At 43.9% G+C, this 25,131-nt stretch overlaps 1 protein-coding gene across 7 annotated transcripts in view; it reads right to left on the bottom strand.

Annotated features, from left to right (window-relative positions):
• LOC144374335 (uncharacterized) overlaps window positions 1-25,131 on the bottom strand; it is a 90,461-nt gene that overhangs the window by 40,427 nt on the left and 24,903 nt on the right. For all 7 annotated transcript variants that reach the window (XM_078037191.1, XM_078037188.1, XM_078037187.1 and 4 more), the window contains 7 exons: window positions 14,627-14,748; window positions 13,978-14,117; window positions 13,356-13,525; window positions 12,816-12,921; window positions 2,559-2,796; window positions 848-879; window positions 265-369 (listed from right to left, as the gene is read on the bottom strand). In XM_078037191.1, coding sequence (XP_077893317.1) covers window positions 265-369; window positions 848-879; window positions 2,559-2,796; window positions 12,816-12,921; window positions 13,356-13,525; window positions 13,978-14,117; window positions 14,627-14,748 — 913 coding nt within the window. The remainder of the gene's footprint in view (window positions 1-264; window positions 370-847; window positions 880-2,558; window positions 2,797-12,815; window positions 12,922-13,355; window positions 13,526-13,977; window positions 14,118-14,626; window positions 14,749-25,131) is intronic.

Genomic DNA, 25,131 nt, shown 5'->3' on the forward strand with positions numbered 1-25,131 from the left:
ATGATCTCTCTGGAAAACGGGACAAAACATGGAAAGAAAAAAGCAGTGAGTTAAGTATTCTAACTTTTAAAAAAGCCATTGATTTTTATTTTTCAAAAAAGTGGTTTTTGATGATTATTCTTTAGGCAAAAACTTTAATCTTAAATTAATCTTCTCAGAGTAAAATATTTCAAACTTGAAGCTTTTTGAAATTATCTCTGAAAGTCAAATGCAAACAGCTGTTTTTCGAACACAGATGTGCAAACTAGGTCATTAGTCACTCACTGGTCTTGTGTGGCCATGTCCTGGGGCAGTGAAAGGCCGCACCTCTCCATCACCATCATTTTCCTCCATTATTATTGCTAATGTATCTGGCACCTTGGTGTTCAGCTGTGTTCAGGAGCAAAGGAAGCCAGGAAAAGACAAAGATTAACATGTGACCAGGTCTCCTTTTATTAAACAAACTTTAAGAAGTTATTTTTTCCATAGCTAATTTTTAAATGACTAAACCTCACTGGTTACAATATTTTCAATTAAAAAATAAAGATGATTTTCTGAAATATGGAAAAGTAAATAAGCATATATGATAAATATTCTTGAGTGCTATTTAGAAACATTAAATATTTCTTTACTTCATTTTATTTTTTTAAACATTTTTTTAAAGTTGTTGATGAACCTTTATTTTATTTATTTGTATGTGGTGCTGAGAATCGAACCCAGTGCCTCATGCATGCCAGGCAAGCACACTACCACTGAGCCACAACCCCAGCCCTACCTTTTATTTTAGAAATTTAAAAAAATGAAAAACAGATTTCTTTGGGTAACCTTAATCAGAGCAAGAACTATAAGAAATACATCATCAACTTACTGCAGGTGTTCCAAAAGGGAAGCAATCCTTCTCTGAAAATGAAAGAGAAAGGAATGTTAACAATTTACCACAGAAACCATTTCTATGACAAAAAGAAAAATAATATAAAAGAGGAGCATGTGAAATGTGTTAAAACCAATTTCATTTTAAGCAGAATTACTTATCTAGAAATGATAGTAATAGTAACTTAAAAATAAAATTTATATAAGACTCAGCTACTAACTCTTTAATCTTAATGAAACCTTAAAAACACATTTTGAAAACCCTGAGTTGATCATTCGAATAACTGGATTTCATGGTATGTAAATTATACTTCAATCAAGTTATTAAAATGTAATGAGTCCTGGCCTGGTAATTCCAAGTCTATAATCCAAGGGGCTCAAGAGGCAGAGACAGGAGGATCTTGTGTTCCAAGCCAGCCTCAGCAATTTAGCTAGGTGCTTAGAAACTCAATGTGACCCTGCCTCTACATAAGATACAAAATAGAGCTGGGGATGTGGTTCAGGGATTGAGTGCCCCTGGGTTCAATCCCTGGTACCCTGCCCCCACCAAAGTGTAATGAAAACCATACCCACCCAAGTTGTATTAAAATAAAACATTCCTTGTTTAAGATACTTTCTTAAGCAGTAAACGTGATATGATAAATATTCTTGAGTACGAAGGAGCAAGGGGATATAAAGCCAACAAACATGGCAACTGGGAAAAGAATTATATTTGACATGGTTTGTTTCTTTGTAAAATGCAACTTACTAGTTGACACAGAAGTTCTAGGTAAAAGTAAGATGTTTTCCTAAGGATACCAGGTAAGTTTTTTATAGAAAAAGTAAAGATCAGTATTACTTGAAAAGAAGTCTACTTCTTTTTTAAACATAGCCTTTATCTCTGTGATGATGTAAACACATTAAACATAATTAATCCAACCACATATGATTTTTGCATACTTAGATTATTTTTTAAAACTATATATATGACTTTAGAGATGGAAAACATATTAAATAAAAATTATGAATCTTGGGGTTGTTATGGGCAAAATCTACCCAGAGAGAAATTGGAGAAATGATTTTGCATCTTTTAATGTATAGTGCAAAAAGTGAAAGCAGGAGAACCAGCGTGGAGAAGGAGAGTCTAAATAAATCTCCAAAGACATACCAGGGATCAGTCAGCCAACTGCACCATGTGGACTTCATTCCGATGCTGCCTTACACAAACTGTTTTTAAAAATCCAGTATACTTCAACTCTTACCCACTTACATTCTATTTCTGAGGAATAAGTACTTCTTTGAGGTAAGGTATTTATTTTTATGTATTTGAATGTAATTTTTGAATAGAAAATGATTTTATTTCAAGGTCTATGCATTTATAAACAAGAATTCCTTCTAGGCCAATGACAAAAAACATATCTCTAGCATAAACCATAAACATGTCTAGAAATCCACAATTTTTCCTTCTCAACTAAAAATCATTTAAACCCATGAGGAGGAAAAGAAAACCCCAAGTAAATGTAACAACATGGAACAATTGTGAATCCCACTATCATGTTGAATTATAATGTATAAGAAATATGGAGGAAAATGTAACAGATCCAATTCCATTTGTAACAAAATTATGAGATCAATGAAATCCTCAATCTCCAGATGATGTTCAAGAGCCTTCCCGAGAGTTGACAAAAAGCAGTATCTATGTAGGAGAAAGTAGGAACAATACAGTTTACCTTTTATTTTTCCAGACATGATCTTTTTATCTATCAGTGCTTCACAAGTTTCCATGGGATTCAGTCTTTTACCACTCTCTGAGGTCTCACCAGTAGGAGGAAATCTGAGATTTTTCTTCTTCAAGGTGCTGGCGTTATAATACTTGTTGACACCCCGCACAGCTAGAGGATGCTCCGTTGGCTTTCCTTTGAGGACCCTGAAGGTTTGTGGCAACTGAGCCCCCTGCTCTTTCATGCCCTAACAAAGGGAAATTCAGACATGAGTTGTGGTTTGAATTGCTCTAATACCATCAATTTTCAGACACAAATATCAACATACATAAAACAAACCCATACACATAATTTTAGATTTGACTAAATTCTAAATGGTCTCCTTTTCTAAAACTCTACTTTTCCATACTTATTTTGCAAATCAACAGGAAAGGTCCAAACAGAGGAATGGGAATGGAGTGCTGGGTTTGTTTGGGGAGAGGGACATAACTGTCAAACCTGTATTTCCCCTTGTTCATCACCCACCAGAGTAGCTCCTAATTGAAAAGGCTTAAGCCATGAGCAAAAGTCAGGAGACAGCAGACAGAAAGAAGGATCCTTTCTTATGTCTGGTTCTTCCCTAGGCTTAGACAGAGAACCCAGGACGGCATGTCCATTCCAACCTCAGCAATTCAGGGAATACAAATGTAGGGATTTGAAACCAAGAACCCACTTTATACAGTGATTACTGTTTCAGATCTTTTTTGGTGGGGAGGAGGAGGAGTACCAGGGATTGAATTCAGGGGCACTCAACCACTCAGCCATACCTTCAGCCTTTTTATTTTTTGAGACAGGGTCTCAGTAAATTGCTTAGTTCCTCGCTTAGTTGCTGAGTCTGGCTTTGAACTTGCAAACCTCCTAAATCAGTCTCACAAGCTGCTGGGATTACAATCATGCCCTACTGAACCTAGGAAAACATTACAAAATTTTTCCCCTAAATTCATTTCAAATAATCTTGTAGTACATTACATGGTCATGCCATATTTTTAACCAATTTACTACTAATGATATTTGAGTTGATTTTGAATATATTTTGCTAGCTAAATAATGGGACAAAACCCATAATATGTGCTGTTCTCTGGTTCCCCAAAGACACACATGCTAAACATTCCATTTCTGAGTCAAAATGTATGTATGTGAAAAAGTACGATATTCATTTGTGATTTGGGATATACACATAAAGGATTTTTAATTTTTTTTTTTTTTTTTGCTGTTTGGTATTTGGGATTAAACCCAGGGCATCAAGCTGGTAAGCACCTGCTAAACATTACCACAAGTTACCTGTAGTCCCAAGTTCTTAATGTTATGGAGTCAAATTGGCTTTTTTCCTCCCCCATCTGCTGGACTGGGGACTGCATCCAGGGGTGTTTTAATACTGAGCTTCATCCCCAGTCCCTCTACCCTTTTGCAAATTTGGGACAAGAGTCTTGTTAAGACACCAACACCTGCATCAAACCTGTGATCATCCTACCACTACCTGGAGCCTCTGGGATTACAAGGGTGAACCAACCAACGTGCTTGGCTACACAAGTTATTATTATAATGATTATTATTACTATTATTATTCAGGATTTACGGTCTCACCATTTTCCCCAGGCTTATCTCAAACTCATGGACTCAAGTTATCTTTTTGTATCAGTCTGCAGAGTAGCTGGAAATACAGGCATGTGCCACAAAGCCAAGCTTTCATGTTTATTTTTAATAAAAATATTAGTTGTAGATGGACACAATACCTTTATTTTATTTATTTTTATGTAGTACTAATGCTCTAACCCAGGGCTTCATGCCTGCTGGGCAAGCACTGTAACAGTGAGCCACATCCCCAGCCATAATGTTTTTATTCTTTAATTTGCTTTTGGAAGTACTAGGTATTGAAGCCAGGAGCATTATACCACTGAGCTACATTCCCAGCCCTTTTTACTTTGAGATAGGGTCTTGCTAAAACTGCCCAGGCTGGTCTCTAACTTATGATCCTTCTCCCTAAGCCTCCTGAGCTACTGGGATGATAGGCAGACATCACTATGCCCAGTCATCTTAAATTGCTCTTTTTTATTCTGGGATTCCTATCCCATGTAAAATGTCTTATCAATATGAGATTGTACAGCCAAGTGTGGTGGCATGCACCTGTAATCCCCCCTGCTCAGAAATCAGGAGCAGGAGAGTCACTGCAGCCCACAAATTTGAGACCAGTCTGAGCATCAGAGGAAGCCTAACCTCATACCACAAAAAATGGAAAAAAAAAAGAAATAAAAGTGGGGTACTCTAATAACTAACAGTGAGAAAATAACACAAATTTAAATGTAAGGTCTCTGGTGTGGCTCAATGGTAGAGCTCTTGCCTAGCATGCTCAAGGACATGAGTTTTCATGCTTATTCATACTAGCCCCAAAGCAGAAATCTAAAATCTCCTAATCCTCCTATATAATGAAATATATATATATATATATATATATATATATATATCTTCATATCTATGTGTGTGTGTGTGTGCGTGTGTGTGTATGTGTTTGTACACTTTCCCCCAGCACTGGGGGGTTGAGCCTAAGGACATCCTACCACTTGGCTTTATCCCTAGCTGTTCTTATTTTGAGATACAGTCTTGCTAATTGCAGAGGCTGGCCTAAAGCTGCCTGAGTTCCTGAGTTGCTGGAATTAGTCATGTGCCACCAAACCCAGTTTACAATCCCTTTTCTAGCCAGTCCAGTGGTGCACACCTGCCTTCCAGGACTCAGCACACTTACATAGGAGGTTTGCTTGACCTCAGAAGTTCAAGACTGGCCTGGCCAACATACTGGGAACTCCACCTCAAACAAACAGAAAACCCACAAAACTGATGGTCAATTTTTCTTTCCTTTTCCACATCTGAGGATTGAATTCAGGGGTGTGTTACCATTGACCTACATCCCCAAAACTTTTTTTTTGATACAGAACACAATTCTCTTTAAGTTACTGATCCTTGACTTGTGATCCTCCTGCCTCAGTTTCTTGAGTAGCTGAGCTTATAGATGGGCACTCCTGTGCCCAACTGTATTATCACTTTTCAAGTGTGCAGTAAATTAACTGGAAAAACCTTATTGACCATTATATCTCCAAAACTTACTCATGTTTAACTGAAACTTTGTAATTTCTGACTAATCTAATAGCCTATTAGGACTCATAATAAACAAGTTCCCTTCCTATTATATGGAATCCTTTCCGGCCAAGAGTCAGGCAGTGTTGGTTCATGAGCTTGAGTCTCCAGAGAGCAAGGATCTTCCCTTCCAGGAGGGCTCTGTCCCAGCCCCTCAGAGCCTCCACCCACACTTCCCTGAACCTAGGACACATAGGCACAGCTGCCATAGGAAGCAGCACCAAACATGTGTATATAACAGACATGGGGTTCTTGGCACTCTCAACAGGGGAGTGAGGGCTCAGGAACAAGAGACCCCAAAATGGGGCTCAGGAGATGAACTTCTGGTGCTTGTCCTGGCATTGCTGGGTGTGAAGGGAGAATAGGAGGCCAAGCCTCCCTTGGAAGCCTCCCAATGCACCACTGGGCTGATCAGAAGGTAAACACAGAGTCAGTACATGGGGGATCTCCCTACCCTCCACCCCACAACTCACAGTCAAGTCCCTTGGTGCCAAAAGTCAGGACAAGGGAGAGGGCTGGCACCACATTACTGCAAGAGACCATGGGGGACACTGTGAGTTACCCACCCCACTGTACACCTAATGCTCCACACAAATGTTTCACATTGTATGTCAAAAATTTCCATAAATAAAGAATCTGGAGTGCTGGGGTTGTGGCTCTGGGGTAGAGTGCTTGCCTCGCATGCATGAGGAACTAGGTTCAATCCATGGCATCACATAAAAATAAACAAATAAAATAAATATATGTGTCCATCTACAACTGATATTTATACATGTACATACATACACACATGTACACATATACCACACATACACAAACACATATAAAAGAAACAGAATTTTCTTTAAAACATAAACTACTAGATTAGTCTCAGTCCTCATTAATAGATGAGGAAACTGGGGACCAAAAAAGTAAGGACTGGCACCAAGCCAACCAGAAAGTGTGTTTCAGTCTTTTCTCTTTCTCTATCCAGGGACACCTGGGTGTGCTCTGAAGCCCTGTGACCTGGACCCTGCACCCTCCAGGTCCATAATCCCACTCCTTATGCTCCAAGTGCTTCAGCTTCAGGGCCAGCCCTACATCCGGGCTTCCCCCAACACATGTGCAACCACAGATCCTCATGATTCAAAGCACACCCGATACTCCTTTCCTTCTGTACAGGTGCAGCCTTGTCACTCCTTGGGGGGGCCTGAGTGGTGCACCTGGGCCAAAGGAGGTCTTTAAGGTGTTCTATTGGCCCCCAGTTGGTCCCCTGGTCCACCTGAATGCAGACCGCCTCGGACATGTACCTGGGAAGCAACAGGCCAAATGCAAGGAGTCACTACCCACCTTGGCCTGGACTCCCTGACCACTCTCACCCTCAGCTGGGAAAGCACAGAGCCCAGGAGCCTTATCCAGGCTGCCATTCCCCTCAAGCACATTTCTTGGGGCAAGAACCTACAACACCAAGGAAGAGTGAAATTCCCAGAAACTCCCAGAGTGCCCTGGAGAAAACCCCAAAGGAAAGGAACAGGAGTGTTAAGGCTGGGAGCTGGGGACAGGGACCAGGGAACTAGACCAAGCTTCACTCCCCCCACCAGCCCCAGGGTCCACCACTTGAGCCCTTGGTTTACCAACTTACTTAGGTCCCAAGGGTGCACAGAGTGCGATGTAACAGTTTGTTGGGCAGCCCACATTGAATGCCTTGTCATACTGGAGGGAGATGAGGAAGGGAAGAGGAGCTCAGAATCAGCAGGACTGGGTACGGTCATCTCTCAGAGACACTTGCTAAGTTAGTCAGTCAATCCAGGGCTCAACCTGGGCCTGTGGCCAGGCTCTAGGTACAGGAGTGCCCAAGAGTGACCCAGGGCCTCTTGTCTTCCCAGGCTCCCAGGAAGCGTGACCTCCCTCGACCCACTTGTGAGCAGCTGTCCCCAGACAGTGCTGACCGAGCACTCACCTCTCCTGCCTTCTCAGGGCTCTCAACCCCTAGTGCTTCCCTTTGCAGGATCCTTGCTCTGTCTCCATTGGCCTCACCTGTCCTCTCACCTCATCCTTCCAGGTACCTTTTAAGGTCTGTCTCCTGGTGTTCTGCTCAACTGATCCAAAGATCATATCACCACCCCACTCCCACTTGACTGTCTTACCACTCGATTTTTCTAAAAATCTACCTTCATTGAGTTTCACTATCTGGGAGACCAGTGGCAGCAGGGGATGCCCAGACATATTTCCCTAGTCAAAAATCAGATTTTCCAAGAAAATCTGAGCTGAAGACCTTCAGTACACAAAGCAGGAAAGGCCAAGCTCAAAGGTCATGTCCTTCCCAGGACTCTGACTGGCTTCTCCTCTCCCTTATTCTACTTTCTCTTTCCCCTGAGTCCATCCATCAGCCTCGACCACTCCTCCTTCCAGAACAGGTTGAGTTTCACCCCAACTTCATGAGCTTTAGGTAGAAAATACTCTGTTATAGTAGAAAGTGGCCCAGCAGCACCTCTATCCACCCCAAGTCTCCAATGGCCTACACATGAAGACTTTCATCTTCAACACTCTCCTCTGCCAAAGGAAAGATGATTCCACATCAGAACAGCTCTGGAATATGTCCAAAAAAGCAACTCAAATCAATGTCCTCTATGAGGTTCTGCTTCCTTTAAGGTGTTCACAGCACATAAGAAATGAGTATACCACCAGGTACAGTGGCACACACCTGTAACCCCAGGGAATTGGGATTTTGAGGCTGGAGGATCACAAGTTCAAGGCCAGCCTCAACAACTTAGCAAGGCCCTCAACAATTTAGTGACACCCTATCTCAAAACAAAATAGAGCAAGGATTAGGGATGCAGCTTTGGTGGTAAAGCACCTGTGGGTTCAATCCCTAGTACCAGAAGAAATAAATAGCAGAGCATTAAAAAATTACAGAATCCTTAAACTTTGAGAAAGAATATTTGATTAGATATATATCATGTGTAGAAAATATTGATTGTACATAAAGTATAGAAAATGTTTAAGGAATGATAGTAAATTTGGAAGAACTGAGCAGTAAATGTGAATACCGTCCTCCCCCCACATGGGACCCTATCACACACAACTGGAATCCAACAGCTCTGAGGCACCCAGACCAGCCTCTCTCACTGGCTCCACTCTTGGGGCTCCTGTTCCAATTCTGTGTCTCAAACACCTTCACACTCCACAGGACCAAAATTCAGCAGCATCTTCTTCTTGCCCCATCTTCTGCCCAACTTCCTGTTGTCTCTCCTTCTTCTCCTTATCCTGGGGGGTCAGGACACAATTCTTCTCTCTGTTCCTTTCCTCTTTCCTTCTATCCCCAAATGTTGGTTCTTCTGTTTGATGGTTCACTCATTGATTCAGATGTCTTTTCTCTGTGTGCTGGGGATTGAAGAATTCAGGGCCTTGCACATGCTAAGCACACACTCTACCACGGAGATGCACCCCCATCAGAAATATTTCAGGGCATCAAAAATGCTTGGGTCCAACCAGGAAGGGTGGCACACACCTGTAATCCCAGTGATTTGGGAAACTAAGGCAGGTTTGAGACCAGCCTCAGCAACTTAGTGAGACCCTGATTCATAATAAAAAGTAGCAGGGACTGGGAATGTAGCTCAGTGGTAAAGTGCCCCTGGGTTTAATACCGAGTAGCAAAAAAACAAAGCCCCGTCACTGCACTGGGGATGGAAAGCACACCACAAACAGCATGGCCAGCCTACTTTCAGTGGGTGAGGGCAGCTACAACCTGAGGCCCTGTGCACCAAGGGGAGTGGAAAGGGTAGAGCATAGAGAGAGTATCATGGGAACCATGTAGGCAACCCAGCTCACACCACCCAGGTACATGCAGAGGAGAAGCCAAGAGAGTTAAGTGCTGAGACAGAAACTTCTGGTTTCAGAGGCTGTGTCTAGACCAGAAAGAGTAGTCTGAAGATGTCTGCTGAATTTGGCCATTAATGAGAGCATCATCCTGACAGCAAGGGCTGGGCTGAGCTGGGCCAGAAAGTGAAGGGGGAGCTAGTGAACAAGATCAACTCTTTCAGGAAATAAGGCCCAGAAGGTACAACAGGTGGAGTGGAGGCCTGGGATGTTAAGGCTGGGACTTGTATGACTTTTAAGATGAGCACAAACATGTGTAGATGACCATGGGAAGGAATGGTAGTGATGTAACAGCAGCACACAGGGCACTCTCTGGTGCCATCCACTCTTCTATGAGGTTTACATGAATTAACCCACAATTCCCTGTTTTACAGATAGGGAAATTGAGTGACCAGGGGCTGAGTAGCATACCCCAGGTCTCCCTGCTGCTCAGTTCTAGAGCTCCAATTTGAACTTATGTGGTCTTCACCAGAGTCTTTGCCACCAACCACCAAGCAAGTGAGTCTAGGAGGAGTTGCAGTCAGGGAATGGAGTATGCTGGGAGTGAAAGTTGGAGCATGAAATCAGTGCCTGAAATTAGTGCTGCCATTAATAGAAAGGAGCCCTGTCTGGTGAATCTTAGAGGGCAGACCACATTTAGGTCCCTTGAGACTTGGGGATCCTGGACATGGAAGGCCTCACTCTGAGCAGAGGAGGAAGAGCAATGGACTAAGGCCTGACCTAGGGCAGGAAAAACCACAGGATGGAGGAATGGAACAGGCTGCCAGGAAAAGTCAATGATGATACTAGAAGCTGGAGAGAGGAGAAGACAGGCAGACCACAGGGCTGAGGAATAAGGGCCAAGCACAGGAGTCACAGCTGGGAGGGAACCACATATGGCAGTGGTGGATGGGAGGTGATGAGCAGACAGGCTCCTCTGTCTTTTCAGTTGTCTCAGGGTCTGAAGCTTCCTCTCCCCCACTGATGCCGCCCACCAGTCTTCCTGAAAGAGCCTTTAGTTAAGTGATTGCCATACTAAAGGAATCCCAGGGCAAAGGTGCCCACTATATCATTCCTAGTGGATGCTCAAAGAAAATGCAATAAAGACACAGATGGGGAAGAAAGCAAAGAAACTGCTCCACAGGACATGAGGTTCCTTTTAGAGTGAACAACAACGAATGCTGGGGAAGAAGCTCAGTGATCGAGCACCCCTGGTTCGATCCTCAGTGCTGGAAAAACATCAACACTAAGGACTCCTGCTCTTTGGAAGATGCGATGAAGAAAATAAAATGTCAAGCCATGAATTGCAAGAAAAGATTTGCAACACATACATCTGAATCCAGTATACAGAACTCCTGAAACTCAATAAGAAAACAACACAGTTTTTTTTAAAATGGGCAAAGTTTGGAGCAAACACTTCACCATCAATATACCCATGGCTTATAAGACACAAAAATATGCTCAACATCATTAGTCATTAGGAAAATACAGAGTGGAGCCCTAGTGATATACCACTACTCATTTATTAGACAGGCTACAATTTGAAAACAAAAAAGAATAGTGACCAATGACAGTATCAAATGCTAGTGAGGATGTGGAGCAACTGGAATTCTCATTCATTGCTGGTACAAAATAGAAACATTAGAGTTGTTTTCTAAAATGTCCCATAAGTTTATCTCATGACTCAGCAATGCCACCCTTAACAATTTACCCAACAGAAATGAAAACTTATGTCCACATGTCTATGCATCAATGGTTGTTGTAGCAGCTTTATTTATAACTGCCTGAAACTGGCTGGGCACAGTTCCCCATGACTTTAATGGCTTGGGAGGCTAAGGCAAGTGGGTGACAAGTTCAAAGCCTCAGTAACTTAGGAAGGCCTTAAGCAACTTAGTAAGACCCTTTCTCAAAATTTTAAAAATTTTTCAAAAAGAAAACATAAGGGTGCTGGTTGTGGGGTGGGTGAGGCTGGGATTGTTGCTCAGTGGTTAAGCACCTCTGGGTTCAATCCCTGGTACAAAAACAAAACAAAAATTCTGCCCAAACCTAGATGCAAAGTAAAAATACTTCAATTGGTGAATGTACAAATAGTCTGTAGGGAAATACATACTACAAGAAACAAAAGAAAATAAACTACTGATATGAGCAACTACATAGATGAATCTCAAATGCATCATGCTCAGTGAATGAAGCCAGACTAGAAAGCCCAAAACACCATTAATGCATGATTCTGGAAAGAGAAAAACCACAAGGACTCAGGGAGAGAAAACGACAACAAGAGATGAAAGGATTTTCTGGGGTAGTAAAACTGGTTAACCTTGATCTTGATGGAGAGTACACAATGTCATTTGTCAAAATCCCTGACTATAGATGAAAAAGGGTGAATTTACTGTTTCTAATTACCCTTCAATGAATGACATTTTCACAAAATTTTTCATGGCTCCCAGGTTTCCAGTTCTTCCAAACAAAATTCCAAGCTTGGCTTTCTGGGCCTTTCTAATCTTGACCCCCATAGGGTCAACCTCATTGCCCATGTCACCTTGTCCTTGAACTAGGATCCATTTCTTCATCATTCTGTTAACACTCTACTTTCAGATTTCTGTGCCTTAATACAAAATTGTACCTCTCACAGTCAATGCCCTCCTGTCTGCCTCTCCAAAAGCACACCTAGGACACAAAGAGTGGCATGTTCTCCTCTACAGCGTGGGCTTCGCCAAACTCCCAGTCTCTTCCAGTTGGCTACACCACTCAGGACTGACCCCTTGCTCAGAGTGTTCCTGGTGTCTCCCAGTGTTATTCTGATGGCAGGTTGCTTATCAACACAAGTGCATGATGTACTTACTCACCCCTACACCCATCCCTCAAATAACTACCACCTAGAACACCCAGCACACAGTAGGCTTTCTTTTTTTTTAAGAATTTTTTAATATTTACTTTTTAGTTCTTGGCAGACACAACATCTTTGTTTGTATGTGGTGCTGAGGATTGAATCCTGGCCGCACGCATGCTAGGCGAGCGCACTACCACTTGAGCCACATCCCCAGCCCACACAGTAGGCTTTCAATGCAATGCACCCAGGAGGCAGAATGGCCCCAAGCTCCAGGGTATAGAAATATCTGAGCTGCATCTTCAGAGGTGGGTCTGGAAGGACTCATGAGGCATCATCAAGGCCAAGGGCAGTGGAGAAAGTGCACAAAGTGTCTAATTGAAGAGGTGCAAGATGCCTCCACACAGCCAAGGGCACACACACTCACCACTTACCTTCTCCTCATAGGGTCGCCTTGCGGTGCCCACCGCCACTGCCTTGATGAACAATTGCAGGATGAGCGGGACCAGGAGGGCCCCAGTGGGTACAGCCACTAGGATGCTGTGCACAGGCTAAGAATGGAAGCCATGGAAGAGCTCCTCCCTGGCCCGCTTTCGACCCCACTGCTCCCTCCTTACCTCCCACCCCAGGTAGCACTGCTCATGGCTCTCCCTCCATGGACTGGACAGTTAGTCCAGTACAACCAAGGGAAACCTCCCTCCACCACACTGTCCTCCCACCTGTCCCTTTTCAACTTTCATTACCCTACTCTGAGGGCCCCTAGATTCTTAACTCCACAGGCATCCTATCTCGTCCATGTTCCTGACTCCACTGGCCTTCCAAATGTCCTTCACAGGTCCTGCCAAGTGACTTCTCCCTCTAGCCCCGCCCACGTCAGCCCCTCCCCTGTCACCCTGACCCTACTGGGCTGTTTGCCCCTCCCTCCCCACCACATCAGCACTTCCCAGTGCTCGCCCTTGGGAGTGTATGGATACGTCATGATTTTGTCCAAAAACGCCACGTTCCTCCTGCATATGATGAAAACCACGCAGGTGGCCAGCACGGTACCCAGATAGAGGCACAGGGACACGAGGAGTAGCAGGTAGAGCCGGATGTTTCGGCGCCCCACGCAGTTATTCACCCACCTGCAATGGTGGTCGAACTCCTAGGGGAGAGGAGACAGGTCTGAGGGTCCTTCTGGAATGGCCTCCATCACTCCCTAATCCTGGGGCCTCCCCTAACGCAGCCCTCTAGGCCGCCTGCTGTTGACCTTACATAAGGGTTCCCATCTCAGTGAGGGCACAGTTAGGACCCCATGGCTCATCAAGTCACCTGTCCTGAGTGAGGTCTTTAGAGACAAGACCTGCCTGGTGTCACGTGGACCAGGACATGAAAACTCTGGGCCTCCATTTCCTCAAGTACTGGAAAAGGATGAAAAAAATGCCCTTCCACTACCGGCTGTCTGCTCTTGTGAACCATGTTCCCAGAGTGCCACATGAAGCACTCTGGGAATATGGTCTGATACCCCCACCTGGCCCACTCATGATGTGAGGTTCCTGGTCCTGGCCAGGTGCAAGGAGATAGGTTGGTGAGTGGACAGGGAGGAGGAGCACTCACCTCCACACAGATGTCACACCTTTTGCAGTGGAAGGTTCGGGGCAGGCGGTGAAAATAACACGTGGGACACCACGGCATGTGGTACAACCTGCCATTCACTCGTGCCATGTATACAGTCTCAGGGTCCTGCTTGAAGGTGCCTGGCAGGGAGAGAGGTGTGGGAATGGAGGAGGCCCTTGTATTACTCTGATGCTCAGGGCAGCCCCATAGCATCACTGGGCATCAAGAAGGTGGGGAGGAGGAGGGCAGGGGAACCCCAGTCCCTGTTGAGCAAGCTGACCACTCAGATGGGTGGCAGTCAGAGAGAAGGGCTGTCCAGCACAGGAGCTCTACATGGAGCTCCCCCTGTGGAATAGTGATCAGTGCTTGGAGTTGGATGTGAAATGGGAAGGAGGAAGGGGGAACTGCGTGGTTGGAAGAGCCTGCTGCCTCTCTTGGCCCGTCCTCCCTTCTAAAGCAACTGGAAAACCTCCAGGATTCTGTTTTTCACACTTCAGTGGCTTGGGAAATGAAGTGCCAGGGCCCAAGTAATAGTGACAGGGTAAGAAGGGATCCTGAGGCCACAGATGGGGTCAGCCCTTTACAAATGACCCCTGTAGGCACCAGCCTTGGGGTGCCACCTCCCTCTCCCAGGAGTCCGAGGCCTTACCTCTGTGCAAGATTCCTGGGTCTGAAAAATTCATGCCAATGAGGCTATACAAACTCAGGAGGCAGAAAAGTCCGGAGACCACTGGGTAGGCCCACTCTCCATTTTGCGCCAGTGCTCGGCCTCTGAAATCAGAGCCAGACTCCGTTCTAGTCGGGGGCAACCCGGAGTCCCCATGAGGCCCGGCTCACCTGAGGTCAGACCCACACACCTTAAGGACAGATCTGAATATCCAGGCTAGAGACAGACCCCATTCCCTCCACCAAATGTCACCAGCATTACCAGCCTCCAACAGTCCCCCCAAATCCTCAGGCTCCCCACATCTCTGTGCTTCCCACTAAATATCCTCCTTCCCCTCTTGGCCTCCCTCCACCTCCCTGCCTCTGCACTCTCACTGTCTATTTCCCTTCTGTCTCTTTTTGAGAACCCACAGCTGGCCCGGAGACTCACGGAAATATAAAGAACACAGCACTTAGATACACCAGGGCTGCCACAGGGAAACAAGCCCAGAGGCTTGAGAATAGCCAGGATCTGGCTGGGGGTCGGGGTGGGGACAATAAATCGTTTGATACAGTCATGCTGCGATGCCTGCTCTCAAACAAATGAGAGCCAACTGCTCCTTCTCCTGGCTTGGCACCCAGAGTACCATGACTACAAATGTGACATCAGAGAGGTTCCGGAATGGGGGCTCTGGCTGCTTCCTGTGCCCACTGATATCAACCTTCCCCTGGCCTCAGATACACACTTCTGGACGGGGACATCCTGCTCTTACAATGTGGCTTTGTTGGAGCTTGTGAGGATGGATGTAGTTTATCCCCCAAAGGTTCTTAGGCTGGAGGCTAGGTCCTCGGTGTGGCAGTGTTGAGGGGGTAGAACCTGCAAGAGGTGGGGCCTAGTGGGAGGTAATTTGGCCACTGGGGATGAGGCCCTTGGAAGGGAGTAATGAACTTCTCATGGGTCCCTGTTAGTTCCTGTGAGAGGGGGTGTTATAAAATGAACAAGACTCATCCTCCCCAGTTTCTGGCCATTCAGTCTCGACCCCTTGCATGTCTTCCCACCATGATGCCATTCACCATGTTGTAATCACTCTCACCAAAGATCAGTCTCAGGGGCTACCAAATGTTGCATTCTGTGCTAAATAAACCTCATCTCTTTATAAAGTACCCATTCTTGGGTATTTTGTTAGAGCAACAGAAAGCATCTAATACAGAGACCATGTCATATGGTTTATGGGGAGAAGTTTGGTGATGGTTAGTTATCCCCCTTTCAGGCCCAGTGCTAATGGAAGTAGGCATAAGTGCTCCTCGCTTATCCTAGTGCCACTTCTTCCTTTCTGTTGTAACAAAGCTCCATTTTGGGGAGGAGGTAGCAAGCTACCAACTAAATATCTTCCCAGTTTCCTTCACTTCCAGGGTGGGTTTTATGACATACTTCTGTCTCAACATAAAACATAAAATGGGCTGGGGACGTGACTCAATGGTTAAGCAACCCTCCGTACAATCCCTGATGATGATGATGATGATAACATAATGATAATAATTTGTACATATTTATGGCATAAAACATATTTTGAAACATGTATACATATACATTATTTCATATTCTTTTTTGTGTTGAGAACCCTTGAAATCTATTCTCTGAGTCATTTTCCAGTGTATATAACATTATCAACTGTACTCATTCTGTTGTATGTTATTATTAACTGTAGTCATCTTATTGTACAACAGATCCCTTAAACTCATCCCCCTCATCTAAGTGCAATTTGGCTTCCTGGGACCAGCATCTCCCCCATCCACAGCCCAGCCACTCCTGGGCCCCTGGCAGTCACCATTCTGCTCTCTGTTTCTATGAGTTCAACTTTTATAGATTCCACATGTAGGTGAGATCATGTGATAGTTGTCCTATGCCTGGCTTATTTCCCCCAGTAAAATGTCCTTTGGCCTCCCTCATTCAATGCCACAAGTGACAGGACTTCCTAATTTTATTTAAAGACTAAATAGTGTCCCCTTATATTACTAAACCACATTTTTTATATCAACTCACCCACTGATAGACACAGCTTTTCCCATTTCTAGGTTCTGAGAATATTACTGCAATGAACATGGGGTGCAGATATCTATTAATACACTGGTGCCATTTCCTTTGGATATATACCAAGTAGTTGGATGTCTGGACTGTAGGGTAATTTTTTTTTTTTTTGGTGCTGGGGATTGAACCCAGGGCCTTGTCCATGCATGGCAAGCACTCTACCAACTGAGCTCTATTTTTGATTTTTAAAGAAACTTCCCATATTGATTTTCCTAATGACTAGACTAATTTAAATTCCACCAAACATTCTACAAGAATTCTAGTTTCTCCCTATCCAGACCAGTACTTAATATCTTTTGTCTTTCTTTTTCTTTTATTTATACTCAAGTTGAACCCAGGGGTACATTACCCAGATACACAACTGCAGACCTTTTTAAGTTTTATTCTGAGATCAGGTCTCACTAAGTTGCTGAGGTTTACCTTGAATTTATAATCCTCCCACCTCAGCCTCTTGAGTTACTGGTATTAAGGCATGTGCCGCTGGTTCTTTGGTCTTTTTGATAATAGTCATTCTAATAGGTGTGGGAGGGTATCTCATTATGATTCTAACTTGCATTTCTCTAAGGATTAGTAATGTTGAACATTTTTTTTCAGCTTTCTCTTGGTCAATTGTGTTTCTACTGAGAATGCAATGATGTTTGAGTCACAGTCTACCTTCAAATTTTATGTCGATTTCTGTTTTAGCACAAGAAGGGATGACATGCATTGGGTCATGGAAAAAGGTCAGGAGTGGTTCTAGAATCATAAATACCAGGTCTATTGAGCTTTGTAGCAGACCATGCTAGCCTTAGGTTTTCTTTTTTTGTTTGTTTGTTTTTTGGTTTTTTAAATTAGTTATATATAACAGCACAATGCATTTTATTTCATTGTACACAACTGTAGCGCAACTTTACATTTCTATGCTTATACCTGATGTAGCATCACACCATATGTGCATTCATACATGTACTTAGGGTAATGATGTCCATCTCATTCCACCATCTTTCCTATCCCCATGCCCCATCCTCACCTCTGCCTCCCCTTTGCCTCATCAAAGTTCCTCCATTTTTTTCTTATCAGAGAGAACATTCAGCCTTTGGTTTTTGAGGATTGGCTTACTTCAATTAGCATGATATTCTCTAACTCCATTCATTTACCTGCACATAATTTTATTTTCTTTTAATGCTGAGTAGTAATATTCCATTAGGTATATATATACCACAGTTTCTCTATCCATTCATCTATTCACAGGCATCCAGTCTGTTTCCACAGTTTAGTTATTGTGAACTGAGCTTCTATAAACATGGATGTGGCTGTGTCTCTGTAATATGCTGATTTTAAGTCATTTGGAAATAGACCTAGGAGAGGGATAGTTGGGTCAAATGGTGGTTCCATTTAAAGTTTTCTAAGGAATCTCCATACTGCTTTCCAGATTGGTTACACCAATTTGCAGTCCCACCCCACCAGCAGTGTATGAGTGTACCTTTCCCCCCACATCCTCATCCACCAACATTTATTGTGGTCTGTATTCAACACACAGGGCACTTTCTGGTACAGCCACTGTTCTATGTGGTTTACATGAATTATACCACAATCTCTGTTTTACAGATAGGGAAGTTGACTGACCAGGGGCTAAGTAGTTACCTAAGGTCTCCCTGCTGGTTAGTTCTAGAGCTGTGATTTGGACTTATGAGGTCTGGCTCCAGAGATCTTGCCACCAACCACCAAGCAAGGGACTCCAGGAGGAGTTGCAGTCAGGGGTCAGAGTAGAAAGGGAGTGAAGTTGGAGCATGGGATCAATGCCTGAGATGGGTGCTTCCAATAATAGAAAGGAACCCTGACTGGGGAATCCCAGAGGGCAGACCACATTTAGGTCCCTTGAGAATAGTGATCCTGGACATGGAGGGCCTCATTCTGAGCAGAGGAGGAAGGGCCTATGGCCTGACCTGGGGCTGGAAGAACCACAGGATGGAGGAAGGGAAAAGGCTGCCAGGCAAACTCAATGATGGAGTGAAGCTGGACAGAGGAGAAGACAGGCAGACCACAGGGCTGAGGAAAAAGGGCCAAGCTCAAGAGTCACAGGTGGGAGGGAACCACATATGGCAGTGGTGGGGTGCTGAATAAAAGGATGGGAGATGATGAGCAGACAGGATCCTCTGTCTTTTCAGTTGTCTCAGAGTCTGCAGCTTCACCTCCCCCCACTGATGCTGCCCACCAGTCTTCCTGAAAGAGCCTTTAATCAAGCGATTGCCATACTAAAGGAATCTCATGGCAGAGATGCCCACTCCTATCATTCCTAGTCAACACTAAGAAGAAAAAAAAAATAAAAACACACATGTTGGAAAGAAGAAAATAAAACTGTTCCTCACAGAGGACATGATTTTCCAAGTAGAATAAATAACAATACTCAGTGGCAGAGCACCTCGATTCAATCTCCAGAACTGGAAAAACAACACCACTAAGAACTTCTGTTCTTCGGAAGATGCTATGAAGAAAACTGAATGAAAAGCCACAGATTGCAAGAAAAATTTGGAAAACATAGATCTCAACCCAGTGTACACAACTCTTATAACTTAGTAAAGAAAGAAAACAATATTTTTTAAAAGAGAAGTAGATTGGAGCCAACACTTTGCCAAAGACAAGAAGACATAAAAATAAGCTCAACATCATTGCTCATTAGGAAAACATAACCTGGAGCTTAAATGAGATGCCACTACTCATTTATTAGAAAGGCTTCAATAAAAAGAGAAAACAAAACAAGAACAAATGACAGTGTGAAATGTTGGTAAGGACGTGGAGCAACTGGAATTTTCATACTTTGCTGGTAGAAATTAGGAATGGTACAGTGATTTTGAAAGAAAAATGGCAATTTTCTACAGAGTTCCACCTACAGTTACCTTATGACTCAGCAATGCCACCCCTAAGAATTGACCCAACAGAAATGAAAACTTAGGTTCGCATGCCTGTACACCAATGTTTGTAGCAGCTTTCTTTATAGCTGTGAAAAACTAGCTAGGCACAGTGGCGTGTGCCTAAGTTCTAGCCACTTGGGAGGCTAAGACTGAAGGATTGCAAGTTCAAAGCCAGCCTCAGCAAATTAGCAAGGTTCTAAGCAATTCAATGAGACCCTGACTCAAAAGAAAAAAAACCTTTAAGAAAAATAAAGGGGGCAGATGGATCAGAGATGCAGCTCAGTGGTTAAGCACCCCTGGGTTCAATCCCTGGTACAAACAAAAGAAAACTAAAACACTGTGGAAAAACTAGATACAATGAACAATCCTTCAATTGGTGAATGTATAAATACTCTATAGGAATGCTATTCCCAGTGTGGGCCCTTGGGACTGTGTGGCTAGCCATGGCTTTGTCCAAGGATAATGACATCACCGTGGTGGCCACAAGGAAGACGATGCACATCACCAGAAGGGCACCCAGGTACAGGCAAAGGGACACAAGTAGAAGCAGGAAATGCCAGATGTTCAGATACCTCAAGCTGTTGCTTACCTGCCCACAGTGGTGGTCCAACTCCTAGGGGAGAGGAGGCAGACCTCAAGGGTCTATCTGACCTGACTTCCATCACCCCCAAATGCTCAGGTCTTCCCCAACTCAGCCCCCTAGGCTTCCTGCTCTTGGCCCTACACACAGGTTTTCATCTCAAGGACAACCTGGCATTTCCATGGTTAGGGCACAGTTAGCCCCATAGCACATCAGGTCACCTGTTCTGAGCGAGATTTTTAGAGACAAGATCTGCCTGGTGTCACTTGGAGCAGGACATAAAAACTCTGGGCCTCTGTTTTCTCAGATACTGGATGAGGATGAAAAAAACACCCTTGCCCAACCAGCCGTCTGCACTTGTAAACCCGAGTAGGGTGGGCACATCAGACAAACGCACTCAGAACCAGGAAACCCTACAACTAGGACACCCAGACCAAGGCATGCAATGATCCCCAGGACCAGGCAGCAGTCAGCAAAAAAGGCTGGGAATCTAGTATCAGCAAGCCAGGGGAGGGCACAGTCACTGCCTTTCCTCCCCCTGACTCCACCAGGCTCAGCACAGAGGGGATGCCCTTTGCATGTCAGCACCTGTGCAAGCAAGGCCAGCCTCCCAGGACAGGTGCAGAACTGGAGGCAATAACAGATGGAAGTGAGCAAGAGTAGCAGGGAGCCACTTTTAGCAGACTGGGAAGATGGTCTCATACCCACCTGTGGCCCACTTATGCTGTGAGTTTCCTGGTCCTGACCAGGTGTCCAGGGATGGGTTGGTGAGCGGACAGGGAGGTGGAACACTCATGTCCACAAAGATGTTACAAGAGGGACAGTGGAAGGTCTTGGGTGGGCAGTGGGAGGAGCAATGTGGGCACCAGGGCATTTGAAAGGTCCTTCGATACATCCAGGCCACATATGCTGCCCTCAGGGTTCTGTTTGATGGAGCCTGGCATGGGAAAAGTTTTGGGCAGTGACAAGATCCCCTTCTATCACTCTGCCGCTCAGGGCAGCACCATAGCTGGAATGCAGGCATTATCTTCTTCTAGGATTATCTTCTATGTTGAAATATATATATATATATTGTTAGAGAGGGACCTACCTTTGCTACTGAAATTTATTTCTTCATACTGTGCCTGGTCTTACCATGAAACCATGATATTAGTAGCAGGAAGAACTCTGGTAGCTCTTGTGCTATTTAGCTCCAACATAAGTGTAAAGAGTTTTGAGAACATTTGATTTTTAATTGATATTCTTCCCAGGGTAAATAAACCCTTTCTAGTCAGTGCCATAGAGATGTTGTCAAGAGTAAAATTATACAATTTGATGTTGTCTGGGATGGACTGTTGAAATACATATATTTACATTGCTATAAAGAAGCTCAAATGAAAACAATGAAATAATGAAATTGAGGGAAGAATTCACAACCCTGGGTACTGGCCTCCAAATACTTCACCACTTTGAAGATGGAAGAAAATATTCTTAGTAACATACTGACTTTTCCAGGTGAAACTGGACTATACAAACAAAATTTGAATGTGTGATTTCACTTAAAATGTTTGTCCTGTCTCAGAGACCTGATACAAAACCAACCAATTCAATCAAATGCATAATCCTTCTCTTGGATTGCTTTACGAATAAGAGAGGACAGATTTTTTTAATAGAACAAGAATTTTATGCAAAATCTGAGCTTTACTATTCTTCATTGAGTGGGAGGAAAGGAGTGGAGGGAGTTTAGAAGGCTCTTTGAAGGAGAAGCCAAGTTATTAGAGCAAGCTCCAGGTTCTTTGAGACTCGTCTTCCTGTCTTTCACTGGGCACAGTCAGTACTTCCACAGCCTGTGCACCTGGGAGGAAGGCAAAGCATGGAGAGATGGCAGAGGGGGGAGACAGGTAACTGAGCATTTGAACATATGTGCTTGCTCTGAGTGCATGGGTGTATGATTGGCAAATGGGGAATAGACTGATAACATTTGACTTTGAAAATGACTTTGAGCCCTGCTACACTAAAACTTGCTTTACCAGCTTGGAAGACAAATATGCCGGCATCTGTTTGTAAAGTTCTAACTAATCACTGTGCCACCCCACAAGCAAGTTCACAGGAAATGTTGTTTCCTTCAGGACTTCCCACTGGGTTTGCCCAAGAATTCTCTCCAGCTCTCTTTGCCTTTAGGAGCTTGGTGCTGGCAAAAGAGGGGAAGGAAGAAACCCATAGGGTCCTGCCTGAGGAGACTCCCTGCTTCCCCTCAGTCTTTCACACCAACCAGTGCAGGGAGCCCACACTTGGGGAAGACTGGGGTCCTTTTGTTTTCTGACTGCATATGCTGCTTCTCCTGGCCTCTCCATGGGAGCTTGTAGGGAGGTGGAAGGAGCTACTTGGAGTGCTTTCCTGCCAGCTGACCCCACACTTGGTCATCTCAGCCCACCAGAGAACTTCCAACATGTGAATTTTCCTCCCTGACTTCTGCAAATTTGCCAGCCCTGTCCCTCAGGTAGGGCAGTGGGGTGCAGGAGGGACACACACCTGGCTAAGAAAATCTCCATGTGGTAAACAATCCTAGGTGTAACTCTTCTCCTTGGCTATGGAGAATTCTGTCTGTGGTACAAAGCTTCCACAAGACATAGTGGACCTGTGATGTTTCACTGTTTTACTTCCCAAAGATTTTTGAGGCTTGAGGCAAGGGCTAGTAAGAGGCAAAGCAATTTACCTTGACCTCAGAGCACTGCCCCAAGTAGAAGAGCCATCTGGTAGAAGCAAAGTTAGTTTTAGAATCTGTGTGCTTCGGTAGGTGCAACTAACTCAGACTATGTAGAACTTTGTCTAACACTGCTTTTTTTCCCATTAAAATGCTATTTTAAAATGTTCAATCCTATAGGAAAGTTTCAAGAACAGTAAAATAATGTGCACCATAATCTGTATACTTTTCTATATGTAAATGAGGTTAAGCAAAAATGAAGATCAGCATGACACCAATATGTATTCAGCTAAATTCATCAATTTTAATATTTTGGTATGTATAGGAAAATTTTCTTGTACCACCATATTAATATCACTTTGAGGAAATTTGATATTGATATGAAACTACTATCAAGGTATATATACCATATTCAAATTTTCCTAAATCCATTATAGCTGGATTTTTTAAATATACAGGATATGATCAAGGATCACATGTTGCATTTTGTTGTCATTTTTCTTTAGAATCCTGTAATCTATAATGGTTTTCTGACATTTTTTATACAGCACTGACATTGTGGAAGTGTCATGAACAGTTGTTTTGCAGAATTTGAATGTTTCTGATTGCCTCCTCATGATCTGTTTTAGGCAAAACATTTTCTACAAGAATTGGACAGATGATACTTATTTCATGGAGTAGGGGGTGGGAAACTTAACATCTGTTGTCAAGTACAGTTAATGTTGAACTTTGATCATTCAGCATGATGCTGTTTGATTGAGAAGGTAAAGTGTTGTCATTCTGGTTTCTCCTAACTTACTGCATATGCAAAAATAAATGTTGGTGAGGATGTGGGAGAAAAGACACACTCATAGATTGCTGGTTGGACTGCAAATTGATGTAATCATCATGGAAAGCAGTATGGAGATTCCTCAGAAAACTTGGAATGAAACCATCATTTGACCCAGCTATCCCACTTCTCAGTCTATTTCCAATAGACTTAAAATCAGCAAACTACAGTGATGCAGCCACATCAATGCTATAAAGTAGCTCAACTCACAAAAGAGTTTTACTATGGAACCAACCTAGGTGTCCTTCAACAGACGAACAGATAAAGAAAATGTGGTCAATATGCACAATGGAATATTACTCAGTTTTAAAGAAGAACAAAGTGATGACATATGCCAGTAAATGAGTGGAAGTTAAGAATATCAGACAAAAACAACTGATAATTAAATTTCCATGAAGCTTGAGTAAGACACACTGGACAAAATACACATCAAAGTATTTCAGAATGAAATACTTTGCACAGCAAAAAGGGAAATGCCAATGGATGAGTAATTGTACTTACTGGGAAATAGTGAACTAAAAAGCAAAGTAAATGAGGACTTACAAAAATGGTTTCCATAAAAATGATTGATTTAAAATATGAAAGTCATTGATATATAAACAATGAATCATTACAAATCACCTAATTGTAATAAAATAAAAGGTACAAGAAAAACGCATAAATTATATGTACAGAATGTAGAGAATAGACTTACACTGAAAACTTGTAATTTACTCTTTTGGGGGGACAAACAAAAGAAAACACTGGCAGATAAAGTTTAGAACACAGCTTTTAAAATGATACACCATATGCACAACTTTAAAAATGATACATGCATACTCCCATTTAAACCAGGTGTTCCTCTTTCTCCCTTCAACATCCCCCCATTCAGGTTAGCCCCCAACCAAAGTTTCCCTTCACACTTACTCCCCCAACAAGGCCCCACTATTGAAGCCAGGTACCAGCCCTAAAACCTCTACCACACAAACTCAGCTGCCTCCAGGAGCACCCAGGAACAGCACCCAAGTGCCTCTGCCCCACTGCCCTGCAACCTCTGCCACACCCACTCAGCTCATGTCAAGAGCACCCAGGAACAGCACACTAACTCCTATGCCACACTTCCCCACCTCAACAGGCCTTAGCACTAATGCCCCCTCCAGGCACTCACTCAGAGCAGGCAGCCACTACCCCACATAGCTGCCAGTCCCTCTGCACCTCTCCAGCCAGGGTGGCGCCCCCAGAGGCCTCACCACCTGTGTCTGCTCCAGTCATCACCTTGCAGCCACAGGCACTGAGTGCCCCCTCCCCACACCCTACCCCACCTAGCCTCTGGTCCCAGGACACCTCTCCTGCAAGGGTCCAACCCCCACAGGCCTCAGAAAGAGGCCCCTCTCAAGGGGCCAGCACAGCATGCCCCCTCCACACACACTACCCCACCCAGCTCTAACTCATCTAGCT

The sequence above is a fragment of the Ictidomys tridecemlineatus genome, unplaced genomic scaffold (genome assembly GCF_052094955.1).
Source record: "Ictidomys tridecemlineatus isolate mIctTri1 unplaced genomic scaffold, mIctTri1.hap1 Scaffold_64, whole genome shotgun sequence".
Taxonomy (NCBI): domain Eukaryota; kingdom Metazoa; phylum Chordata; class Mammalia; order Rodentia; family Sciuridae; genus Ictidomys; species Ictidomys tridecemlineatus.